At 38.4% G+C, this 26,346-nt stretch overlaps 1 protein-coding gene across 1 annotated transcript in view; it reads left to right on the plus strand.

Moving 5' to 3' along the window:
* Window positions 1–1,734: 1,734 nt before the first annotated feature.
* The window catches only part of LOC139708159 (DNA polymerase lambda-like), an 83,913-nt gene continuing 59,301 nt past the window's right edge, over window positions 1,735–26,346 (plus strand). Inside the window, exons 1-7 of the mRNA XM_071620133.1 lie at window positions 1,735–1,824; window positions 3,878–4,696; window positions 5,728–5,805; window positions 7,109–7,216; window positions 8,668–8,847; window positions 9,558–9,686; window positions 10,634–10,802. Coding sequence (XP_071476234.1) covers window positions 3,905–4,696; window positions 5,728–5,805; window positions 7,109–7,216; window positions 8,668–8,847; window positions 9,558–9,686; window positions 10,634–10,802 — 1,456 coding nt within the window. The 5' untranslated portion in view covers window positions 1,735–1,824; window positions 3,878–3,904. The remainder of the gene's footprint in view (window positions 1,825–3,877; window positions 4,697–5,727; window positions 5,806–7,108; window positions 7,217–8,667; window positions 8,848–9,557; window positions 9,687–10,633; window positions 10,803–26,346) is intronic.

Here is a 26,346-nt window from a genome sequence, read left to right on the forward strand (position 1 = left end):
TTCCTGTGAGTCGTCAACGTGATGTGCCATTTTGTCGCAATGACTGTTTCTATGCAACTATGGAGTAAGATAGCTCTAGATAGCACTTGTTATCGATGAATGGTTGCAATGTTAGTGAATCTAATTAAGATTATTTTTTCGGGGGTAACGTATGTTTCGGTAACGTAAGTTACATCAGACCTTCGATGTGACTTTTTCAAGCGATTAGTAATGGCTCAAAACTGAAAACTCAGTGGAGAGATTGGGGTACCGTATGCCTATGTTTGGCATCTTCCTTGTAACATTTTCATTTTTAATTTTCCATAGCGGTGGTAACGTATGTTTCATTTCTTAACCATACGGTCTGACACATATTAGTGCTTGAAGCTTTTTCTCTGCAGCAGATAACCAGGTGGCACAACTATTGTTTACAGCATTGGACGAGACATTTTCTAAGTTTTTAGGACGGATAATTCACAATTTCAACCCCAGGGAATGTTTTAAAGGAAAACTTGAAATCATGGTAACGTATGTTTCACAGGCCTTTGCGACAAATTTGACTTGTAAAATAATTCAACTGAACAGTTTTCAATTATATTTCTTTTTATTCTAACGTGTAGGCAAATGGCTTAATTTGCCTTAGAACAAGTTTTAATGAAAAAAGATCATGCTTTCATTTGCATAATAGTAACATATCGGCAAAACTATTAATTTGCGACATGCTGTTTTTGGCGGGTTTACCATCTTTATGAATGCATAACTTCCGAAAGAATCATAACTGGATGTTCAAATTCTCGGCAGTTCTAGTTAACAATGTACTAACGGTAACTATTACCCGAAACTTATGACAATCGGTCGTTGCTTTATTTTTTCTTTGGTAAAACTATTGCGACAAGTATTTCACTAAATTGTACATATTTAGTGGTTTTGAACCACAAGATCTCAAGTTCTGATTTTCACCACTTTGCAGAATGTGTCCTCGGGATGTGTCCATCATAGGCCTAATGAAGTATAGCCTATAAAGAAACATTAATTTGGGGTCATGGGGTCGACTATAACGTCAAACTTTGACGTCATGGGGTCATAAAGGATATAAGATAAACTGAATTACAATGTATCTTCTAGTAACTCAACAATGGATGATCGGATTTTCACCAAATACATTTGATGTCCCTACTATACATACCTCTATGTATTTGTGTTGGCGATAGCCTATTTTAATCATGGCGGCTCGATCAGTGTTTTAATTATTGCTTTGTGTAGGTTAATTTCCTACCAGTGAGTACCATCTGCTTCACCATCCTAATCATTATCATTATCTTGTCATGATGATTTCATTATTATAACCTTTATTCATTTTTTCCATTTTTTTTTTTTTTTTGGGGGGGGGGGGAGGTTGCGCGTGTGTAAATAAAGAAGCAATTAAAGTGAATTTACATATGTTATGCAAATTGGGGGGCTACGCGCATGTGCCTCGGATAACAACAATGAAGATTTCAGAGGGAATAGCTAGCCTATAAATGTTATCTGTGATGCAAGGCCTTCATCATCAGACCATTTATCGAAATCAATCATTTGAGGCCTAAGCATCTGTCACCTGTACACAAACATATAACATGTATCACAGCTCCCTAGGTTGCGGTACAGGCTGTTAGCAGGTCATCCCGACACAAAACTAAGGTCACGGGAATGTAAACACTCGGGAAAAAAAAAAAAAAGCAACGGACGACCTAGCACGCCAGTACTCATACTTCGAAAGAATCCCGAACATACAACATGTGCCGGCTTGTCTGAAGATTCTTTTCGATACATGGCTCATTTCTCCGCATCAGTTCCTTTGTGAAGGTAGGGATCAGGTTTAATATCTGAAGTCTATTTCAAACTCAGAAGTTATAATGTAAGTATAAACTACTCTTCAAATATGCAAGCAGTAAACAGTCTACACTATGATTCGTAAGGTTCCAACACATTTGATACCATGTGGGACTGTATTGAGCTCGCTGTGATAGAGAAGTAAATCTTTGTTTTGTTTCGTCTCTTGACATTTTAATCTCTGATTTTTTTTCTCGTTTAATACCCAACGTGTTAATAATGTAGAATGCATGTTGTCTGTGATGTTGTAATGAAGGTGCTCTCGTATAATCACGCATAGAGTCTATGATACTGTATGACCAAACAAAAGCCAAGTAAACTACTAGACTAGTACCGGTACAGTAATATTTATAGAAGTCTAGTTCCACAGGGATAGCTCTAGACTGTCTTTAGTATGCTGTGTAGTATTAAAATCTGTCTTATATGAAACCACAAACAAAGCAATACAAGTCATATTAAGTATTGACATGTCTAGCTTCTTCAACAACCATCGCATATCATTTAAGTTGTCCATAAAATGTTTAGTAGTCCATCTTAGCCCATGTACTACATGATTAATAAGTATAGAATTATGTTAATATTGTGATTTTTAATATATCTATTTTTTTTTGGCTCTAAGCCAAGTCAAACAGTATTGATATTAGTTTTCTCCCTTCCTGTACTCTACCTTGTTTTGACGGAATCATTTGTTACAGTGACACTCCTATCACAGGGACTCCAACTCTCCCGTTTTCGACGGGAGATCTCCCGCCGAAAACCCATTTTTGCAAAATCTCCCATTCTCCCGTTTGAGATTTAATTTCTCCCGCCCTGGCTCTTTGTCTCCTGTTGGAAAGGATTTCTTACATATTTCTATCGTATGTTGAAAAAAAAAAAGCCTTACATAGCACCAGAGAGCATCTAGAACCCTGGGAATTTCGCGCTTCGCACATATCAACTTTGAGTCTCCCGTTTGCTAGGGGTTTCAGGCGGGAGAATCTCCAGATCAGAAGGTACTCTGGGTTGGAGTCTCTGCTATCATGAAAATTTGTTTTTGAGTTTGTTTTGTAAAGTCACATATGTGATATATATATTCAGGGAGACCCTCTTGAAAAAAGGGTATGCTGCTGGGGGGGGGGGGGGTGTTTCATGTAAAGCTGTTTGTAAAGTTATTCATGAATGACTTACGAGCAACTGGTGATCAGTTCCTATGCTGAATTATAGAAATTCTGATAAGTATAGCACATCAGAACTGATCACCAGTCGCTCGTAAGTTAATTGTTCGTAACTTTACGAACAGCTTTATGAAACAGGGCCCTGATGTCTATTTAATTTTAAAGTGCAACCACATACATGTAAGGTTGGACCTACTACTCATAGACTGCTTTTTGATTAAATAGGCACCTACCATTACCTTGTATCTTAGAAAATTCTCCTCGGTTTCACCTTAATTTCATTTCACTAAGCAAGGCAGAGAATACGTGCAGATTCATATCCTGGGCTCAAGAATGTTGACTTGTACCATATGCGCAGGAATTCTTGGCGACAAACGTAAGTGACTTTTTTTTAAAACCGACTGCCTGCTCTCCATTGATAAAGCACATAAATCTAGAAAGCCCTAGGGAATGGCAAAGACACGCTAACATTGGTAATGTGTATTAACTAGTAATGAGGATTTCCTGTAATTCTTTTTCCTCCCTTTTCCTCAGGTTATACCTGTCCCCTCCACATTTCTTGTGATTTGTATTAGGGTTGGAATATTCTCGCGTATTATGCCCCGTCCCACACAAACTTTTCATTTTATGCACAAGAAAGCCATTTTGCTAACATGGTCGATCTAAAAGTAGGTGGTCGATGAGTAGTAGACTTACTATAATTATGACAAATTCATAAAGCTAGCACTACATTGCAAGTACCACTGGTACATCAAGTTGTATATTGGTATCACCAGCAATGTTTCAGCAGGGAGGTGGTGTCCACCTCCATGGTTTCAGTGACCAGTAGATATGAAAATGATAATCATTTTCTCAATTCCATTTTATATTAGGTTGATTGGGATACCCAGCAGCAAGCCATGAAGGAGGACAAGGGAACAAGTGCAAGTGACAGTGGTGTGTTACCCCCCAACAAGAAACGGAAGACGAGCACATCCCCTGGCAAGCCTTCGAAGCAGGAAAAGTCTGACAAAACTTTTGCCTCTTCAAGTGGCATCTTCTCTGGCATCAAGGTCTTTGTCCTCCAAGCGGGTCTTGGGAAAGCCAGGACCGATTTGTTCAAGAAGCAACTCGACAAACATGGTGCTCAGGTTCAGTTGGCCATCGGTGACGGAACAACTCACGTCATTGTCGACGAGGAGATGACCTATCCCCGATTCTGCAGGATCATGAAGTATGAGGAAGACGAGGTGCCAAAGCACTTCCAAATCATCAAAGCCAAGTGGCTTAGCAGCTGCCTGTCTGAAAATCTACTAGTAGATGCCGAAGAATTCATCTTGGCTCCAGCCCCAAGGGTGGAGAAAAAAGCAACTTTGTTCAGACAAGACGATCAAAGTGGAGTATGCAGCACGCAGGACACCAAAGAAGATCAAGCCAAGGCATCTGCTCTCTCTCAGATGGAGCAACCAAATACGCTTTTAAATCAGCCCAGCACTTCCCACACCTTTGGACTCACAAGGACCACTCCTAGCAAGAGGAAGCCAGTTTCAAGGGGTTATGACAGTGACGATAGCAACTACGTCCCCAGCGATGACAACATCGGTGGTGATGAGGATGATGAGAGTGATCTGGAGGGGAACGGAAAGCCCACTTCTGGTGATGGGTCTTCTTCCAATGTATCCACACCCAACACCTCACCAGCAAAGCTACCAGTTAGTAATCAAACTTGATTTTAGTAAATAAGTTTTAGTTTTAAATTTTAGTAAAGATTTCACAAGCGTGAGGTGGAGAGTCTCTCATTTGATAAATGACAAAAGTGGGAATAGGATTTGGGATACTGGTACTTTTTGGTGTGTATTGTTTCTATTGTCATGTAACTTTTATTTAAAAATCAAAGCCATTATGTGACAGTTGGAGACCAATGCTGAGAAGGAACTCTGCTCAGTGAGTTTTTACACCAAAGACAGTTTGTTTCATTGAATGATATCATTCTTTATACTTCCATTTAATTCATGGCAATTCATACCATATCACCTCATTGTCCAAATGTCAGATATCAAGCATGTTTTATGTAAAAAGAAGATATGCTGTGTTTAGTTCTTAAAAAGAGTGCAAAAAATATGATAGTGGAATGAGTGCCATAAAAGTGATTTTTTTTGTGTGTGTGTGCACGTGTGTGTGTTATCATGAAACCCTCTATGAATAATTAATGAAAACATCTGATAGGCAGAAATTAATTTTTATGGATGACAACATAAGTCATTATGAAAACTGATCTTAACATGAAAATAAGTATGTCATTAAACCAATATGTCATCTCATACGTGTCCTACTATTTCTCTACCATCTGACCAGCATTTGACTCTAGGGCCCAAATTCACGAAGGTGGTACAAATGAAACCATGGTTTAAACCATGGACAAAAACCATGGAGCACCAAGTGTCGCATGGAATATTTCGTTACGAAATCAGTCATTTCGTCGATGAAATGATTATTTTGTAACAAAATGACGACATTTTGTAATTAAATGAAAATTTCATCCACACAATGATAATTTCGTTAACGAAACAGTTATTTTGTTGCCAAAATTACCAATTCCATAAAGAAATATTCCGTGCGACACTTGGTACTCCATGGTTTTTGTCCATGGTTTAAACCATGGTTTCATTTGTACTACCTTCGTGAATTCGGGCCTAGTTGTTTCTTTGCTGATTTTTTGTTTTGTGTGATTTTTGATTTTCAGAGGGGAAACTGGGTCTGCTCCAAGCCCTCTACTACACACACCACTGTCCACAATGAACACATAACAGAGAAGTTAGAGGTATGAAGTATGAGTGATTAGAAGTACTATCATTTGCTCATTCTCTGCATAATTTCTATGAAGTATGTGCCAGCTTTATTTGTAGTTCTTGTAGTATGTCTTTTACAATTTTTTTCATCATGTCATGCCTTAGTTTGGGAGTAGAAGAGAAAGTCAGCCCTGATTCTTTTTCTTACGTAGAATTTTGTAGAAAAGGCATTCTCCACTAACTGTACCGTATGTCAAAAAAAAAATTACAACGGGACCCTTAGCAATGATAACGTAAAAAATAGTGAATCAATCCAAATACAATTTCAGGGTACAAAACTATAACTCATTGCCCACATCTTACAGAAAACCCCATTCGATTTGCTTCAGTGGTCAAAGAGAAATGAGGAATTTTGTAGAGGATGTCAGGAATCTCTTCTCTCCAAGTTCTGTCTATTGTGTTCACACACAAAATTGGAAGAATCAGACTCATGACATGCTTTACAACAATCTACATTTCTCTGTGACCGCTTAACCAAATTGAATGGGGTTTTCTGCAAAATAGAGCTAAGATGTTATATTTTAAGACCCTGAATCAGCATTTAGACAGTTTAATCATATTGGGTGTTATCACTTTATTATGCAAAAATCTGATTGTAATTTTTTTTGGACATACTGTATAGGAGTTACTCCAAAAGAAACTCATTGTGAATGAAACCAGTGAAATGAAAACTGAGTAAAATAGATTTAGAACAAAGTCAGATAACCAATGGGAATGTCATTAAACTACTGTTTTAATGTCAGTTACTATGTTGTCCATCTAGAATGTGTTATTTTTTATCAACTGCGTAGCTTGACATTGCTAATCATTGTACTGCACTAGTCCCCCTTTGTTTTGTCCATGAAACATACCATGTATCACTCTTAGGGGGAAAAAAAACCTCTTAGGTTTTGGTGCACATCTCCTTGGTAATAAGCAAGTTCAGGTAGATCATTTGAATATTTCAAGTTAGTGACAACATCATTCTTTGATGCGGTGCATGGATGTTCATGGTAACTCCTCAAAACAATGTAGCTGAAATTTGTTTCAGACATATTTACTGAAAAGTATCAAATTGTTATTTGATATCACAAGAGTGTATTATTAGGCTATTACCCTATTAGTGTACAATTTCCTACTTTGCTTTGTTGGAGCAAATACCAAACAGAACACACACACAAAAATAAATAAAACTAAAAGCAGCAATCAAATGACAACTCTCTTGATGATGCATAAGTAAATAAAAATAACTCATCAATGAAGTATTTTTACTTTTTTTTTGTTTTTGGTGGTCAGATTCTGATGAAGACATATGAAAACACCAAGGACAGGTGGAGAGCGCTGGGCTACAAGAAGGCTATCTCAGCTCTCAAGAACTACGGCAAAGATGTCACATCCTGGGAGGTGAGAACAGACAAGATTGACTTATCATGAAACTGAGGCAAAAATTCTCTGAAATATGTTCCTAAACTTTTTTTTTTTTTTGGTCTCTCACAAGGAGTTGCCAAGAGGAAAAAAAAAGAGAAAAGGAATGTTGTTGACTTTGTGGAAATATGAAAGGTTCATTCAAATCAGACAATTATTATTTTTTTTTTTTGCACCAGTTTCAAAAGAGGAAATATAGCAAAGATGTGTGTCCAAATCGGTGGTGTACCCACAAGGGAATGATGTCATCACCTCACTGGATATACACATGTGATTGTCACCAATCCAGGGATGCCAAGTTCAAAAAAGTTCTATGAGTGAGATTTTCATGACTCGGCATCTCAGCGAGCGAATGTGCGCGCAAGCGAGGGTGTGGGAGGGGTCCTGGCCCGCCTCCCCCCTGTGGCGCCTCCCACGGTAGGGAGCTTTTTCAATTTTTAGCTCTTAATGGTGTGATCAGGTGCATACTTAAGTGACTATTTTTTACTTATTTTGAAAGACAAAAGGAAAATATACCTTCAATTTGAGCTATGCTCCTTATTATGGGCCCAAATTGCAGACTTTGCCCGATGCGTGAGAAAAATGGGTGCCACACGTGAGATCGAGAGACGACCCAAAAATGCTTGAGTCTCTCTCAGAATGCGTGAGACTTGGTAGCTCTGCCAATCTCACAATTTCAAGTTGATGTCTAAACTCTGAAATTCCATATTTGTCTTAGTTTTATCACCTTCTGATGTAACTTTCACACAAAGAAGTTTATAGGCACAAGAGCACTTGGTCCAAAATGGAGTCTGCCATGGAAGTGAGCTGCCATTGTTGTCATGGGAGCTTGTCTTGCCTGTATACTGTACAGTCTTTAAACAGTAGATGGCAGCACACAGTTCTTTACTCCTCATTTAGACCAAACAAGGTTTATACATGTTTACTACTATAAGTACTCAGGCGCTACGTTAAAATTACTTGACTCGATCACAGTGCTCAAATATTCTTGTAGTCTATGCTTAGTTTTTAATTTCTGAATTTAACAAAAAAATATTCCTTTGCTCTCAGCAAAAGTAAGAGCAATATAATGATATTGTGAAAATCAGTATCTGATCAATGAAATGTTATCATGTTCCTTAGAATTATATTCTTAATGAATGAATCACTACTATTTTGAATTCAAAGATATGGCTTGAAAGAAGTTGTCATCAATTCCGTGATCGGTGCGTCCTCTACCCATTCAGTTTTAGACATCTCATTTGTTCTCGTGCCTATGGCCAGTGCTTATGATAAATCTCTTTGCTTTCACACCACAGTAGTATTCTCTTGACTTTACTCCATTTATCATAGTCAACTTAAACATCAAATGGCATTTTCCTTTCATCCTTTGCGTGCTTTGAATGCTGATTGGCAAAGAAAATGACACACTGTTTCTCTTTTCTCTCCAGGAGGCCAGCGCCATCCCTAGCATCGGGGCAAAGATGGCAGACAAAATCTGGGAGATCATCCAGAGTGGTCACTTGCGCAAGATTGACTTTGTCTGCAAAGGGGAGGACATGGAGGCCATCGACCTCTTCAACAATGTTTGGGGGGCGGGGCCAACGGTTGCCAGGGACTGGGTTCAGCAGGTGAGTTGTGAAGCATGAGAATCAATGCCAGGAACCTTGTTGCACAAAACTTTGTGAGTTGTCAAAGACTAGACAAACAAACAAAAACAACAAGAACAGTAGCAATGTTTCATACTCCTCTGAGTGTATGATTCTAATTGGTTGACAGACTTGTAACATATTTGTTTCCATGATCTGTATTTAGTGAAAAGATATGCCAGGAGCAACTGAGCTCTGTGTTTTCAAACAGTATTGTGTAATAGGTTAACAACTTTCATTTGTTTTATATGATTGTAACTACCGTATTTTTCTGTGTATTCAAAAGTTTATCGTGAAAAGTGCTTTTCCTTTAATTGACCGAGGGATTCACAAAATATTCTTTCATCACTCTATATTCATGAACTTGGAACTTCTTTAACTTTGTTTTATCTAGATCCAAATATGTTGACACAAAATGGAAATAGCATAGGCATATGCACATATACGTAATGCAAATGCAAAGAGGAACCTGAATATAGCAGAAATGCATTTTCGATCTGGCAGACATAAGAAATTATGGCTTTGTTTGTAAATATATGTCGGGCCCGATAGATCCTTCATTTCAGGTATGATTTCTCTGAAAAGAAAAATTATTTGTGTATGTGTGTGTCTGTGTGTATGACCATGAAAGTTGCTTATCAATGTCACTATAATGACAGACTTGTGTTAAAATGATAATTCCAACACACCAGGGGTTCCGCACCCTCGACGATTTGAGAGAAAAGGCCAAGCTGAACAAGCAGCAGCAGATTGGGTTGAAGCACTACCACGAGTTTCTGGAGAGGATGCCACGCGAAGAGGCCGGGGACATTGAGAGAACAGTGAGTGATGTAATAGGGCATTCAAACCCGGCCATTGTTCAGGACCATTGTCTGTGTGTTACCCACACACTCCCATGGACACCAATTGACCCCTGTGCAAAGTTAAAATTCTGTACAGAGGGTTGAAAATAGAGCAAAATCCGAACCATCACTTAAAAATCAATCTTGAATTTAATGAAACTACGTATTTGGTGTAACTTTTCTTTTTCCATTTCCATTTTGTAGCCATATATGGTATATGAAAGTATTCTGTAAAATCTAACTAATGAAACCGAGCGAAATAGTCAGCAGTAGCATTTTCTACTTTTGATAAGTTATGAATGATAGTAGAATATGCTTCATGGGTATCAGAGTCCCCTCATAGTAGTTGCTGCAGTTATGAATCCCTTCTTGTGCCGTGAACAATGAGTAGTGAGCAGTGCACTTTAACAGACTTTGAACTTCAAGGCTGTTTACCTAAAAAAATGCAACATTCCCAGCAATTGGATTTTCAGTCTTTTATTTCAACTGGTTAGGAACAATCAGTTTGGATGAGTTACATACTGTATGCAGCATATATTTAGCGAGTCTAATGTTTTGTGTATATTGACTCCTTGATGATTTTGCAAGTGGCTAGATTGTGATTGTGGAAATAGAGTAATGAACAGAGAAATGTATGTGTGCATGTCACACGTATGTCAGAATCAGTGTTGATATTTTCATGCATTATTGTATTTGTGAATAGCGCCTGACTCTTGAAATTTGTGAAAACATACACCCTGCAAAATATATGGCATACACAGCATACTAGCAGAAAAGGAATCGCTTCTCCTTTCTGTATCAGATGACCTAAAGTGAAACAAACCCCTAATCATTTGTGACCTCTTGTTGGTTTTGCAGTGAAGCCACATTATTTTTTTTTAATTTAACTGGTGCTATCTCTGAAAAATCACCCCATGCTGGCACAGGTGAGAGAAACTGCAGCGTCGCTCTTTCCAGGGATGCTGTCTGTGGTGTGTGGGTCGTATCGACGCGGGAAGGAGACGTGTGGGGACGTGGATGTCCTCATCTCCCATCCCGACGGAAAGTCGCACAAGGGGGCGCTGAGCAGGATTCTCGACGCCCTCCGCGAGACAGGTGAGCCCATGCTACTTTACATCAGAGCATCATGTGAAATGGGATTTGTGTGTGTCTGTCTGTCTGTCTGTTTGTGTGTGTGTAAGAGGATGTTTGATTGGTGATGGGTAAAAGTGTTTGATGTACTCTGTATGAGGGGAGACATTCACATGCTTAATGTTTCATGTTATGCTAAATTCTGTAAAATGTGCCCATTCATGACTTCAGAATATCAGAATATATTTGTATGGAGTTTTGTATGTCAGAATATATTCCCATCTTGTTATTTTTCTTTCTTTCTTTTTTCACAAAAATTCTGCCGAGTGTAAATTCCATAAAAAGTTTCATATTGCAAAGTGTTCTGTATTTACATTACACTGAACTAGGACTCCATGTCATAAGTTGCTATGGTAGCTACCCTTGCTGCAATGACAAGTGTTGTGGTTATGACAAGAATCCTACTTTCTGATTAACTGTTGCTACAAGAAGTTGCCATCCTAGCTAGAATTGCAATCATGACATGAAATGAAACCCCGTGTAGACCCCTGATCAAGAAACTAATACTGTATATGCCAAATATATCATGAGGTTTTTGTTTTCACAATATTTGTGAGTCTGGTGCTATTCCTGATTTCAAAAACACATGAAAATATCATCTCTGATCCTGACATGAATATGAAGTGCACACATACATTTCTTCATTCTGTCCTATACTCCAAGATTGTGAATTTAACCGCTCGCGAAATTGATGGGGATTCTAGAGTCGTGAAAAATTAGACTCGCTAAGCATGTGGCTTATATGGTCTCCTGTTGTAAACGGACCACAGAACTCGGGGTAACCTCAGGAGGACACCCAGAGAACATTGTTATCTCATGTCTGTTAAGACGCAATACAGTGGCAGCCCTGGGTAGCCTCTGGATGATGTGGGGGTAAATTTTACCCTAGACCGTCCAGGGTAGACTCTATGAAGCCTCCGGAAGACATCAGGGTATTAAAGCTCTCAAGGTAAATGCTACCAAGAGATGCCAGATGACGTGATCTTTGCCAGAAATCTTGTTGCAACCAGTGCATGCTCTGTATGCTACGAGTCGAACTGTATAACACTGTAAAGTTCTGGTTGTGAACAATGTTTGCTGATTTTATGATTTACATTTTCTCTATTTTCTTATGATATCCTTAGGAAATGAAAAATAGAATGCATTGACATAGTAAACATATTTCAAACAAGAAAACCGTAATTGAAATGTCTTTATTGACAATATATGCCTGTAATAATACACATCCGCACAGTATACACTTATTATATACTTCAGCAATGCTGATGATGTGCTATGTGCTGGTGATACACATTTCCTGTATGTCAGTTATGGACTGGCCAGGGACGGTTGAGTTTCCTGTAGTGGCATACCCAGAGAAGGTCTTTGAGCAGTGGTGGTTAAGATGGTGCACTCATCGTTCACCATGTGTTTTGATATTACTATCTGTGGAATGTTGCCCCGTGTTTCGTCTCTGGACAATACTTGGGGCCTGTTGCATAAAACTTTTTACCTTGGTAATCTCAGGTTACTTTTCAACAGAGTTTTCCTGTGTTGAATTCAATGACTTTGTGTGATTTAGAATTGTTTTTAAGAATTCTAAAAGACAGGTCACTGCCCTCTTTCAAAACAACTTTCAGTATGAGACATTTTTTTTTTTTTTTTTTTTTTTTACAAGTTTTAATGACATTGGTTTTACATTTTGTGACAGAGGATGACACAAGTCTCTCAACTCACTGAATGAAGTTATCAGTAATTCTGCCTCGAAGAACTAACATATTAAACTGTCACAAGTGTATAAAAGGGGAATTCCACAGCAGTTAAAAGTTAGTCTGAAAAGAAAGAGTAGAATTTAACAAGCACAACAGTTAAATTTGATCAAAATCCCATAAAAATTAGGGTAGTTATGAAATTGTGAAATTTCTTTGTCTCAAAAATGCAGCTTTCATACAGGCAACATGAGTATGCAAATAGTGAGTTGATAATGCCATCGCCTCACAACTTCCCATATAGTTGTATATAAAATCTCAACATTTTCATTTTTTTTTTCTCACAAAAGCATGCCCCAGTATCAAATCCTAACATATCTGACTGATCAATATCTTGAAGTTATTTGGCCAAAAGTTGTTCTATATTTTTGTAAGCAGAAGAATAATTTTTTGGGGGGGTCATTTCTTTTTACATGATTAATGGAAACTTGTGAGGTGATGACATAATCAGCTACCTCATTTGCATATTCATATCAACCTGTGTCTCAAATTTTAGCATTTTTTTTTTTTAATTTAATAACTTCTCTTACCTTTTATCCAGATTTGAACAGTGCTGTGCTAGTAAAATGTTACTCTTTCTTTTCAGACAAACTTTTTAAGATGGACGGGAATTTCCCTTTGAGTGTCAGGTGGTTGTTGCTGATAGCAAATGGAGGTCCAATCGTCCGCAGACTTTTGTGATAGATGGAGTGGAATTGTGTTGGAACGGAAGGGAGGTGGGACATGGTTGGCTGACAGAGTGTGAACAAGGTAATCTGTGTTTGTTCAGCTGTCATATTGCCTAACTGTGTGTTTGTGTGTGTGTGTGGGGGGGGGGTGAGTGTGTGTGTGTGTGTGTGTGTGTGTGTGTGTGTGTGTGTGTGTGTGTGTGTGTGTGTGTGTGTGTGTGTGTGTGTGTGTGTTTGTGCCTGTTTGCAGCTGTGTATGGTATTCTGTTGGGGGGGTACATGTGAGGAAGGATGAGTTTTGTCATTTTGGACGGTTGTAAAGGTATAGGGTTAGGAAGGGCAGCTAGCAAGAATTTCTTGGGGTAAATGGGCTTAATTCTTTTATTTTAATTCCTTTTGTTACAATGAAAAAAAAAAGAAATGTGTGTTCAATCATGACCTACGTTAGAATCTATTTCCAAAATGAGAAAATATCACAGACCGAAGAAACTTTTCTTTTAAATATTACAACTTACCTGATACTTCATGAGGTAATCCATGTTGCAGCTCCAAGAAGCTATAATGGGATGAGCTACAAATGTGTCATGGGGAGGTGTCATAGTAATGATCTCTTTAATATTTATAATAAAATTGTGTGCTGTATGAGTAAAATCTGACCAATGATGAATTTTTCTTATGTCGCATACATAGTAATGCCAAAGTGACTTTGCTGTCCTTGATACTACAGTTGAACCTCTCGTATCCGGACAAGTCGGGACCAGGGCTCATCCGGATAAGGGATTTGGCCGGATAAGGGAGACTCAATACTTTATACATGTACATATACATACACATGTACTGATGTAGCCCATTGTAGTACCACATGTAGTAATGTGTATACTGCAACCTTTTCATTGTTACATTTGGGGATGTTTGGGGATGTTAAAATGTCTGAAGGTAAGCAATTTGGAAGGAAATTTGATGTAATGTATGTTAATCATGTTGGAAGTAATATGTAATTCATGTGTGTTTGTGTAGGAGTTCTCAAGGAGTTGGGAATCCCCCATTCCTCCCGTAATTATTAAAATAAAAAAAATCACGGCGAGATTGCGTCCGTATAATAGAGAGATCCGGATAAAGGGAGGCCGGATAAGAGAGGTTCAACTGTAGATAGATATTGAGGGAAAAAAAGAAAGAAATCCTGTCTGTTTGAGTCTGCCAGTGGTTGGGTGTAACTGTTTGGCTACCAGAGGTCAAGGGTGTAGTGAGAGGAGACTGGTAACGATTTTTACATCTGTCTGTCCCAAACAGGAAATACCACTTCCCCCTCAGGATGGGGCATACACAGGTCACCTTCATAGTTCCTTGTATGTATGCGTTTTCCAGTCTTCCCACAGACAACTGTATCCCGGAAGCATGGACACTGGTTTGATAATATACTTTCTTCCCTTTTCACTATGCTTGATTTCTTTGTCAAAGAAGAATTGAAACTTCAGAGGAGAGCTTATGTTTGGATTTAAACTTTACCAAAAATGTAGGCATTTGAATCATAGTCATCCCATATTCAGTTGCACGATTACTTCAATTAGATTGCCGTAATCAGGCCAGTGTGATGGTGCCTGCACGTTGTACTACCCTTAGTGTTTTGTACACAAAGTATGCATGACTTCACATATTAGGGAAAGTTAGCATTTTCCTCGTGACACTGTTCAAGTTACATCATGATTATTTTCTCGTTATATGACCTAGAACAGAGAGAAATTTCCTCTCCATTGTCCCGTGAAAGAACAAATAAGCAAAAAAAAAATGCTTTAGATTTTACCAGAGAAGAGATTACCCTGAAGAAAACATGGTCTTGTGACTGTGCTAGTTGTTGTTATTCTTCTTCTTGTATTCTTGTACCCTTGGGATGCCACACAATGTGAGATAATGACACAGGATTTTTTTTTTCCCCTTAAATTTCACACTGAAATCCCAAGGTACTTTTTTGTTTGTCACTGTTTGTTTTCGTGTATTGTTATGCCACAGGAAATTCCTGGTTTCTTGTTTTTGTTTTTGTTTTTTTTTGTCTGGTGTGTTTGGTGGAGGCTTCCAAAAATCAAAAGAATTCCCCCAAAAGAGGACATGGCTCACGGTGACTTACAGCATGACCCAGTTGACATTCTCAGAGAGAGAGAAAAATAAAGAAAAGTGATGCAAACATAATTTAATTTCTCACCAGTAAGTTCTGTACATATAGCTAAGGTCAACCAAATGCAAACATCAAACACACTGTGGTGGAGAGTTGGAGAACTAGCAAATGAGTGCAGCTACATCTAAACATTCTAACCAGTCACTGTTGTAGATTGACCAGTGCATAAAATACACACTTTACAAGAGATCAGAATACACAGTCCCAATTATTGCATCATCATTATAGTGTACCATGTCACGCCTAGCTTGGCAAGCTCGCCAGTCACGTATAGGCCCTGAGAACTCACTATATGTGGCAACATGTGGCTAAAATTTCTTAGAATGCTGTTTGGTTTTAGTCAAAGTTACAAAAGTCAAAAAGTTCACCGAAGTTGCAGTAAATGCTCTTGCCAAAACATGAGAAGTGTGTGCAAATTTCATTGTTTAGGTGAAAATTGCCTTACTGTTAAGAGCCAAAGCTTTTTGGCCAAGTCAGCTTATTCAGAATTTCTATACTAGTATTTGGATCACTTTACTTAGGATGATATGCCAGTCAACAGAACCAAATTATGTGAAGGCTTGCCATGCATACACATGCATCATTAGTACACATATGCATGCCGACTGCCAGTGACTGAAACTTACGAGTGAAAAGCTCTGAAGCATCTACAGACTTCTAAAAATGTTTATGCTCACTAGGAGGAACCAGTACCAGTGATTATGCTTTTGGGCTAATTTCATTGATGTGATTCACAAGAAAAACTTTTATTGATTTTCTTGATACTTGGCCCTGTTGTGCTGCATAGGATGTAGCTGCTTGGATAAGATCTCACCCCAAACTGACTAAGTTTAATCAAAGTTAGCTTTTTGTAGGTTTCCTTCACATTTCTCAATCTGCTCTTTTATTTGATGTTTGCAATTGCTTTAAAGGACAAGTTCACCTTCATAAACATAAGGATTGAGAAAATGCAACAATATTAGTAGAACACATCAGTGAAAGTTTGAGGAAAATTGGACAATCGATGCAAAATTTATGAATTTTTTAAATTTTTGTGTTGGAACCGCTGGATGAGGAGACTACTACAGCTTGTGAGTCATGTGCGTACAACAGTATAAAGAAAATGTAAAAGAAAATTCAACATATTTTCACTTTTTTCGCATAACAAAAGAGCACTTGACTTGCCTCTTTCTAAAGGCAGGGGGAATAATATTACCCATAACATTTGTCGGTAACGAGTTAGGGGAATGTGTACTTTTTTCAAAAGATGCAATTTTGTTAAATTCTCTTTATATTTTCATTATATTGTTGTACGCATGTGACATCTAGGTTATTCATACACTGCAGTAGTCTTCTCATCCAGCGGGTACTGCACAAAAGTTCGAAAATTCATAACTTTTGAACGGATTGTCTGATATTCCTCAAACTTTCAATGATGTGTTCTACTAATATTGCTACATTCTCTCAATCCTTATGTTTATGAAGGTGAACTTGTCCTTTAAAAGTTAGACTGAAGGTAATTTTTACAGCCATAACCTCATCTATAGGAAAGTCCAGTGGAAACATGTTTGGTAAGAATGCTAAAAAGTGGAATACGTTTCTGTTCTGCCAAGGTCATATTTCAAGATCAGTGAACTTCATCTGAACTAAATGAAAGATGGAATCATCTAAATGGAGTGCACCTGCAGTCTAAAGACTCAAGTTGTTTGTATTGACGTCTTGTATTTATAGAGTAATCTATTTATTCCTACTATAAGACAATACGTGTTAGATTGATACGTGTGAGATATTTATAGCTTCTCTTTTCATTTTAAGTCCTTGCAATGGGTTTCTGCCCTTTTCACATAGAATATCATGCTAGAATGATGACCTAGCTGTCCATCAGTGATGTAGGAACAAAGACAACCATATGATGCATGTGCTGTGATTTCAAATTTGTTCATTTCAATGTATTCTATTTCTCTTGTTTTTTTTTTTCAAAAGGAATAATGTTTCTTGCAGTATGATAAACACAAAGGTCATGATGAATATAATCACAAAGCAGATGAAAATTCAGTGCGTACTACATGCTAGCAGTATCATATATAGTAGCACATTAAATTCAAGAGAAACATATACATAAAAGCAAGCTTTTGCCACCCTGGGATCTAGGGATGGAAAAAGTACGAAGAACAGAGAAATCATTTTATTCAGAGTAAACATAATTATAGGAATGACAAGAAAAGTGAATAATAGTACAAAGACTATACTGATTTCTCAGATCATTGAATTCACATTGAGTGCCGTAAATACGATTTATTGTTAATTTTATCATAATTACCATTCAATAACTGCATGTCGCTTCGAAATGGTGCATTATTAGTCACATTATAGGTCGATAGATACAGTTTAGTAATAATGATAATACAATACATTTATAAAGCGCACTGTTTACCGGAAAATTAATATTAAGTCAATTTTATCAATGTACAATGTAAGTAAAGACATAAATCTCGGTCCGTATACTTGCAATAAAACTTAGGGGAAAAAGTTACAAAATGTGATGTTTTGTAACCTTGCTTCTGTACGGCCATCACCTCCCTGGTCCAAAGTAGAATTGTTATGAAGTGATTCGGGGAAGGCGTAATTGAGGAACCTGAATATAGAAATCAGACTGATTGAGGTTCAAAAATAGAAAAGTATCCCTTTTTTAAGGGGAAAGGGGAATGTAGTGTTTTCCGACAACGTGTACAAGAATGAGTCTTGTGAAACGTTGTTAAGGAATCTAAATATAGATGAGTACAAGTAGTGCGATTTCTATATTTAGGTTCCTTGACATTATACGCCTTCCCTTATCACTTCATAACAATTCTTGACGAGAATGAGTCTTATGAAACGTAAAAATAGAATATTGATTTGAAAGCGTTTGTAGACAACTTGTAATTTTCTAGCTGAATGACTAACCTTGTGAAAGGAAGATCACAGGGTTTGAGCTGGGTACTTGTATGCACCTAACATACAGGTTTGCTTGATCTCCAATGAGTCACGGTTATTTACTGAATCAGGTATGCATAAAATAAAATGTATCGATAACGTTATCAACGCAAAACTTAAAGTCTGTTTGAAGACGCGCATAGTGACACAGAAAAGACAGTGTAAGAAGTTCGTTGAAATCGTGCGTACCCCTAATGCATCAGGCAATCTCATCCATCAAATGAAAACCCTTTCTTAACAGTGTGTTCACGTTCTTGCCAGAAAATAATTGAATTTCATTTGCTGGCTAGCCAGTGAAAGTCAGCGGTGTTATTGGGAATTCCTACCCATCATGATCAAAAGGAGGTCATGTTATCAACATCGGCTTCATTCGATGGCACAACACGATGCACTTTTCTTCCTCGTGTGACCCGCTCCCTCCCTCCATCCACCCCTCCCCCCCCCCCCCTCCCCCTCCATCTTCCGACACAAATCTCAGAATCCGCTCTGTAGGCTGCCTGCCGAGAATCTTTATTCTAGAGGGATTTTCGATTTTTCTCAGGAAAGAAGTGAATTCAAGAAGACGATGAATATCAGTTGGCAGTTAGCGGGAACACGGTGCCCGCTTCGGAGAAAAGAGAAGAGGAGGGATGGAAAGAAGGAGGAGGAGGTGATGGCGAGAAAGAGAGAGAGAGAGAGAGAAGGGGGGGGGGGGGTGAGGGGGACGAGTATGAGGAGTGTTGTCGACATGCTAGCCCGAGGGTGGCGGCACCTTCTCATGCAGAAGGAAAACAGCGAGCAGGTTGAATTGTGATGCATGCAGTGCAAATTGACTTTCTCCCCAACCAGGTCAGCGCGACGGTAGTGTCAATACCAGACTCAGATGTTGCTTAGAACTTGACAACATCTTCTTCTTCTCGCCACTCCCTTATCATTTCGCTCCCTAATGTTTAAGCTTTCCGTGACCTACGTAAAACTTCTGGGAAATTGCGTACCGTGGTTTGCTTTTATAAATAATAATAATGAAATAACAATAATTGGGAAATCTACTTGCCCGAAGGGGTACGTGGTCCCCCCCCCCCAAAAAAAAAAAAAGAAAAAAAAAAGAAGAAAAACTGTAGTACCCTGCTAGACTATTGTGTTCACCTCATGACAAATAGAAAACAAATCAAAACAAACCCCTGCCTTTGAGTTATAAACATTTTGATGTACATGCATAAATGTAAGTCTTTGTATGGCATGATGCATGATTCAAATGTGCAAGGCATCAGTGAGGTGTAAACAAACTCCTCCTTTAGATATTATCAATCATGGGTTGATGATTTTTGACGGTATTTCGTGATAATCAAAGGTGATTTTTCGAACAATTCTTGTTTGTGTTGAGTTGTTGGTAAGTGATATCAAAAAGAAGTGAGACATTATCAGTATTGCTCCAGTCAGTGTTGTTTCTTTTTTTAAATATACATTGTTATTATTATCATTATCATAGTTATCATTATCATTTTTTTATTATTATTATCATCATCATCATCATTGCCATTACTATTGTAACAATTACATATGTAGCCATTGTTATAATTATCCGTTTTAGTTGTCGTCACTATACTGTCACAAGTTTATACAAAATAATGAACTTCACAGACAGCGAGGACGAGCAGTATACATTCGTGTAGAGCATTGATCTATACAAAGATAAATAGTTTATAGAGGAAAGTATAAGAACTGAAGATTCCTTTAAATTGTCATGAGGCATTGTCAGAAATCCAGCATGTCCTTTTCCGAGTGGTTGCATTGGTCTGAATTGGAGACTACTGAGGTGTACGCCTATGTCGAAGGAGTCCACATCTCACCGAGATAAGCCGCGCTGCGGACCGCTCCCCGTTATCCGCAATTCCCGCGCCAATCCGTCTTCCATAATCTCCTCTCCACTTCTCTGGGGAGAACCGATTCATCGGGTCTCTGCAGGCCGGCCGGCTACTAGGAATGTTTCGAGGAGGATGATGGAATGGGAGGGGGATGGGGATGGGGGGGGGGGGGGGGGTGGTGGTGCTGGGGAGATGGTCAGAGAAAAGAAGTCAAACAGAGCTCAATAACTGGAATTCGTTTCACCGAAGTCATAGAAAACTGAAACAATGAATAATTAGTTGTTCATGCACTAAGTTGGCGGTTTCATTCTTCAACGATGTATTTATAGCAAGCCAAAGATTTCTAGGTGATTCATCAGGCCTCGCTCTTCTTTTTCAATATTCTAAAAAAGGAGGCCTAGTTTGTAAAGGGGGGGGGGGGGAGGGGAGGGAGAAAGAACCCCCCTCCCGTCTCCTCGCATATCAACAATTATCCGAGTAGGTAAGAGAAGGGGTGTAAACATGTCACCCATTTCTTCTTCAAACACTCGATGGCCTCTTAGTCCACTGGAACTGACACGTAGACTTGCCATTGTCATCATGTTGACCCGTGCGTGTTCGAGGGAGAGCAACGAGACATTTCCCGCTAAAAGGAAACTTGAGAAACAATGTCGCAGGTCAGTTTTAAGCCAAACTAATAAGTCTGAGATGCGAACTAGGAACTGAGCACGAATCAGGAAATGTCATTCGGGCTGTGAGTGATAGAATACAGAGTGTTATCACGTTTCTGGAAAACGCACTAACTTCTTGAGTGGTCGTGCGCAACTTTGGTTAGTTCCATGCAACTTCGAAGTGATTAACTCTTCATACCCTCATTCCAGTTCGATTTTTTTTTTCTCATCGGCCACTCGTCGGATGCCAAGTTTGTTGCTGCTGGCCACGCTCCGAAGTGCATCGGATCGCACTCTGATGAATCCGACTGTGTTAGTCGATTATCAGGTCAGTGTCGGACATGTCGCGCGTGATCCTCATCGGACGATCTTGCCTCATCGGATCACCGCCATCGGATCTGACACTGACCTGGTAGTCGATCGACACAAGTCGGATTCATCAGACTGCGATCCCGCACACCTCGGTTGGTGGTTGGAAGCAGAAAACTTTGCTTCCGACGAGTTACCAATGAGAAAAAAATATCTGTGGAATGGGTGTATGCCTATAACATACGTTTCCTCCCTCTCATGACGCTGTATCCAGGCTACACCTATTTAAATCCATGCAGTCAACCGCGATGTCTCTAATGGCTCCTCAGGTATACTCACACACTCTCGAAAAGTCTAGGTGTCACCTCCAGGAATATTGGAATACCTGTCGAGGACAGGTGTTCCGTCCTCGATCGTACTGCCATTTTATAATACAGTGTATGCCAGACACGCACCAGACCCTTTGAGGGAGGAAGAGGGGGAGGAGGGGGTGGGTAGAGGAGAGTTACGGCCCTCATCAAGCAAAAGAAATAAATAAAATTAGAAAATAAAAATGAATTAAAAATTAACCATTTCAATACACAATTAGTGAGAATCAAAATTCCAAGAGCACTGAAATGTGATCACGTTTTGCTCATTACTTCCATATTGATAGAGTCTTAAAGTTCTCTTTTTTTGTGAATTTCCTATAAGACCTATTAACAAATCCTCCCCTCCCCTTCATTCTTCAGCTATGTGCTCGTTTTTTGAGGGTTTTTCCCTTTTTTCCTTTTTTTTCATCATCTGTATGGATAGTTAATCTCAAATAGTAATTTCGGTATTTTTTTTTCAATTACTTTTCCAGGTTTATGCAAGGCAACAGAATACTTGTGACTTACATTGTCACATTTATTGCACCATTGGAGAGTATGATGTATGTAACACGCGTCGATTTAGCAGGGAAGATGCGTCTTCTATAGTGGATAAAAATCTTTAAGGAGAGTTGCAAGCCTCTTTGATATAACCCTTCCCTTCCATTACATGAGACTTAATTTGCGTTCTTATGAAGTAGGGCCTATATGCAGGAGTTTAACCTTTTAATGTTCTGTCAATTTCTGGAGATCCCACAACACTCGGAGGGTTTTTCCTCCTAAACTTGTCTTGTTCTATTTTTATCCATGTTGATTGCACACCATTATTCTGTGCAGGGAGGTGACCTCCCTGTTCTGCGGCGAAAAAGGCATGGAAAGAGATTAAAAACAAATGTGCCCCTGGCATCTGTTCTTATAAGCGATGTCGAAGAGCGAAGAAAGCAGTGACAAATTATATCATGATCTCGCATCGTGAGCACTGGAGATGGACGCCGTTCAATGACTGCCCTATACGGCTTATTGCTCAATGCATCACCACCAGCCATTGCGGCCCGCATGCTTTTCTGTGAAACCATCTAAAAAAGGAAACCAATTTCGGAGATTTTGTTATAGTATTCCATGTCGTATTATATATTATTCATATTCTACAAAGCATGCCCGAAGCTTTACTGCTTTTAAATACGAAAATCGCTTGATACACCTTGGATTGCGAGATTGATATGAATTATTCTATATAATCTTATTTAGTTATAAACGGAAAAGAGAATACATCTGCCTCATATGCCGTAAACAATAGTAGTTTGGTAGGTTTTTGAAGAGCCGGACGAAAGAGTTGCAATTGATTCGAATCAAAGTTCCCCAATCGATCGTGGTAACTTTGCAATTGATTTCAGATCCATCTTATCAAAAAGTTGCGATTGATATCAATGACAACAATTTGTCGGACTGAATGGATTGAAAATCTGTCAAAAGTTGCGATTGATTTTAAGCCAATCGCTAATTTTAGGTCGCCGTGGAATTTGCAATTAGTTATTATCCATATCAAAAGTTTGAATAGGTTATCACTGCATATAGGGGAGATATGACTCTTTACCATGAAAGTAATTCAAAGGACACTGAGAATTTAGATTTGTAATACGAAGATACCGAAGTTACGTATGCATTTCGTGTCAGTGTTGTAAAATTAATACAATGCATCATCATACAGATTGATAGCAATTTGAGTCTGATCTTTACATCACCTGGAGGGCCGGTTATGATTAAATTCAAATGATTTCAAGTGCTAGAAAATTGGTATGAATTCCTTAAAATCAAGTCTCAACGAATCCATTTTTAAGTTATTCGGGAAAAAAAAAGAAAGATCTGTAACATTTTAAAAACCCTATAATGGGCTTTTAAGGCAGAACGATTTCGTGGATATGAGCTAAAAATATACCTTAGCCTCCATCGGGCTGGTCACGTTTAAATATATTGAAAAAAAAATCGGATCGGGAAATGTTATTGTTGTACGAGGGACGAATATTGCCTACTGGGAAATCTCCAATGAGCGTCCGTCGCCGAACTCCGTGTTGTGATGGTTGACTCTGAGCGCGACAATGACAAGCTCTCCTGGCACCGGTCTCCGTGTTCAGTCGGGAAGATTCTTTTTTTTTTTTTCATGGAAAAGCCATTTCTACAGATACTGTGCCACATCGATCCAAATTTCGAAAAAAAGTCCAACCAATTCATTGATCTCGATGTTTGTTCAAAACCAGCTGTGAGTTGCGACCGCGCACTTGTGTGTCGGTAATAGAGTAATGTATGGCTGTCGTAAGATTCATGCTCGCGAAAGTAATCGCAAAGAATTAGAATGAAAAAAAAAACCAACCAAACAAACCAACAGCAACGTAACAACGAGAATCAAAAGTGTTTGCGTTTGACGTTAATGTGTTTGAACATTAAAAAAAAATCGTGGTTTATATTTCATTTATGATGTGTTTATGGCAGATTGTATGAATCAAATGACGTAAGCAATGACGATAAGCGATTAAAACTGTTGTTTAATGGTCAAAGTTAGTGCAGATCGTTTGCTTCACTTAAACAGTTCTGACTTACCGCAGATTTTTCGTGTCGCTGCAGCTAGGATGCCGAAGGCGTTGTTTTTGGCATTGACGAGGCTTCATCCCTTTGAAATCGCAGCTTCCAAGTATACATTGCTATGCTGATGTCACACTGCAGTTTAATATCACGTGAAGCAGAGCCATGAGGACCGCGAATAACCTTTGTGATATGAATTTGATCGTGGCTCTATCGTGGCACTTACGGGATCGTAATGACACAAGCGAATTAAAACTAGTTTGTATACAATAATACTGTGTAAGAACATTCTAATATCTACTATAGTAGTGGTAGAGTATGTGATTTGATACAGTATAAAATACAATATACTGATAGAGTGCATACAATCCCAAACCGAGATAGCCTCAAAAAGAAATTACATGTAGTTCTGAAATTGATATTCCGCTATTGATGGGTTGGCGTGCTGAGCACCTCACCAATGTTGTAGGCTAGGTCTGGGTATGACGGTACCATTGGTCACATTTCTCTTTGGTGATGGCATGTCCATCCCATAGGTGGTTGAATATCAACTTCAGAACTATAATGATGATGAAAATAAAGATTAAAAATGTGGATAAGAAAAAAACTGATGATCATTATGAAAATATAGATGTAAATTGAAGATCACAAAAACAATGTGATTATTATTATGAAAATATAGATCTCTGTAAATTTAAGATCGCAAGAACATTGTGCTGATCATGATGAGAAGAAAGATTTATGTTGACAATCACAGTATGAAATGTTGAGCAAAAGAAATATGTTCAGATTTAGAAAAAAAATGTTGCTCATGATGATGATGAAATCAAAGATAAAAAGTACAAGTCTCTTTCAATGATTAAATGGACAAAATCACCCTTGCTTTTTTACGTGTATTACGAAATTAAATGCTCCGTTGATGTCGTGGATATCAATCGCTCAAACACGAAACTGAAATTTATACTGTACCCCGCCCATTGCATGCACTGCTGTATACTATTTTGAATGCAAAAATGTGGAAATCCATGCCCAAGAAAGTGACCTTTAATTGATGGGGGCCTAAAAACGAATTCGAAAGCACTTAACACGAAATCGTTTCACCCAAAGTCGCTCCACTGCTTCAAACATATACTTATGAATTTGAATGCACATAACACGAAAACGAAAATGGGTGATAATGAATTTAACGAAATTGGCGGGGGAAACTATAAAACGGGATCGGTTAACATGTGACATAACATTTTCTTCCTTTCCGGAAAGACTACAATAATTATGATATAGCATGTGATCTGTGAATGTGAATATGAATATGGGCATCAGAGCTCGTGAGGCCTGAACAATGACTTATAAATTATGTTATCTCACCACTAAACCAAAATTAAGGCCCTCTCTTTGGGCTTGAGGCAAGCAGTCAATTATTTCTAAAAGATGGAACTGGTATGACATTAAATTTTATCATATAGGGATGTATGTTTCCATAAATCTTTTTCCACGAATCATTAAATTGAATTGATTTGTTCCCATTACAGTGAATATATATACTTGTCAATGTTGAATGAAATCCATGGTCAAATCTGTATGGGGAAATCATGGTCATCCTATTCGCCGCGAGAAAACCTTGTCGGTTCATTATGTTTTCGAAGAGTTAACGAAATCCTTTATATTGATTATCAGCGTTGTCCGAGTATATTCGTTTGATTATTTCGGTGTGTACCCAACTCCATAGCAATATTCACATTAATGCGCGAAACAGAGAAAGAATTAATCTTCACTCCCATAATCATGTACAATTACGCATCTTTGTATGAATTCATGTTGTTGTATTGTGTCGTGTTATCTTCAGGTACCATCACGGCTTTTTAACAAGCTGAGAGTAGAAGATTTTAAAAACACAAATCAACCGAACACATGGACAGATTGATTTTTTTTTTCTTTGAGCGATTTTATTTCCGCGAGATAAAAAAAAGTCCATTACTTACCACTGAATAATACAAAATGTTACAAAATAAGAAAACTTGGGCACTTATCTGGCCCGTTAAAAACGAAACTCTTGCATACGAATATTCTATCTTGTTTGAAGTTTTATGTCCTCTTCCGATGAAGTCATAACGTGTGTGGCGGGCGATACTATACAATGATATTGTGATCTTAATCGTCATGTAAACGGAATCACGTCAGAATGATAAATAGAGGACAGGGCGCACACCTGTAAACAAAATGGTTCTTTCCGGATCCTGTCA

This window comes from Diadema antillarum, unplaced genomic scaffold (genome assembly GCF_040938485.1).
Source record: "Diadema antillarum isolate AM-2024a unplaced genomic scaffold, OU_Dant_1.0 seq00001316_RagTag, whole genome shotgun sequence".
NCBI classification, from domain to species: Eukaryota; Metazoa; Echinodermata; class Echinoidea; order Diadematoida; family Diadematidae; genus Diadema; species Diadema antillarum.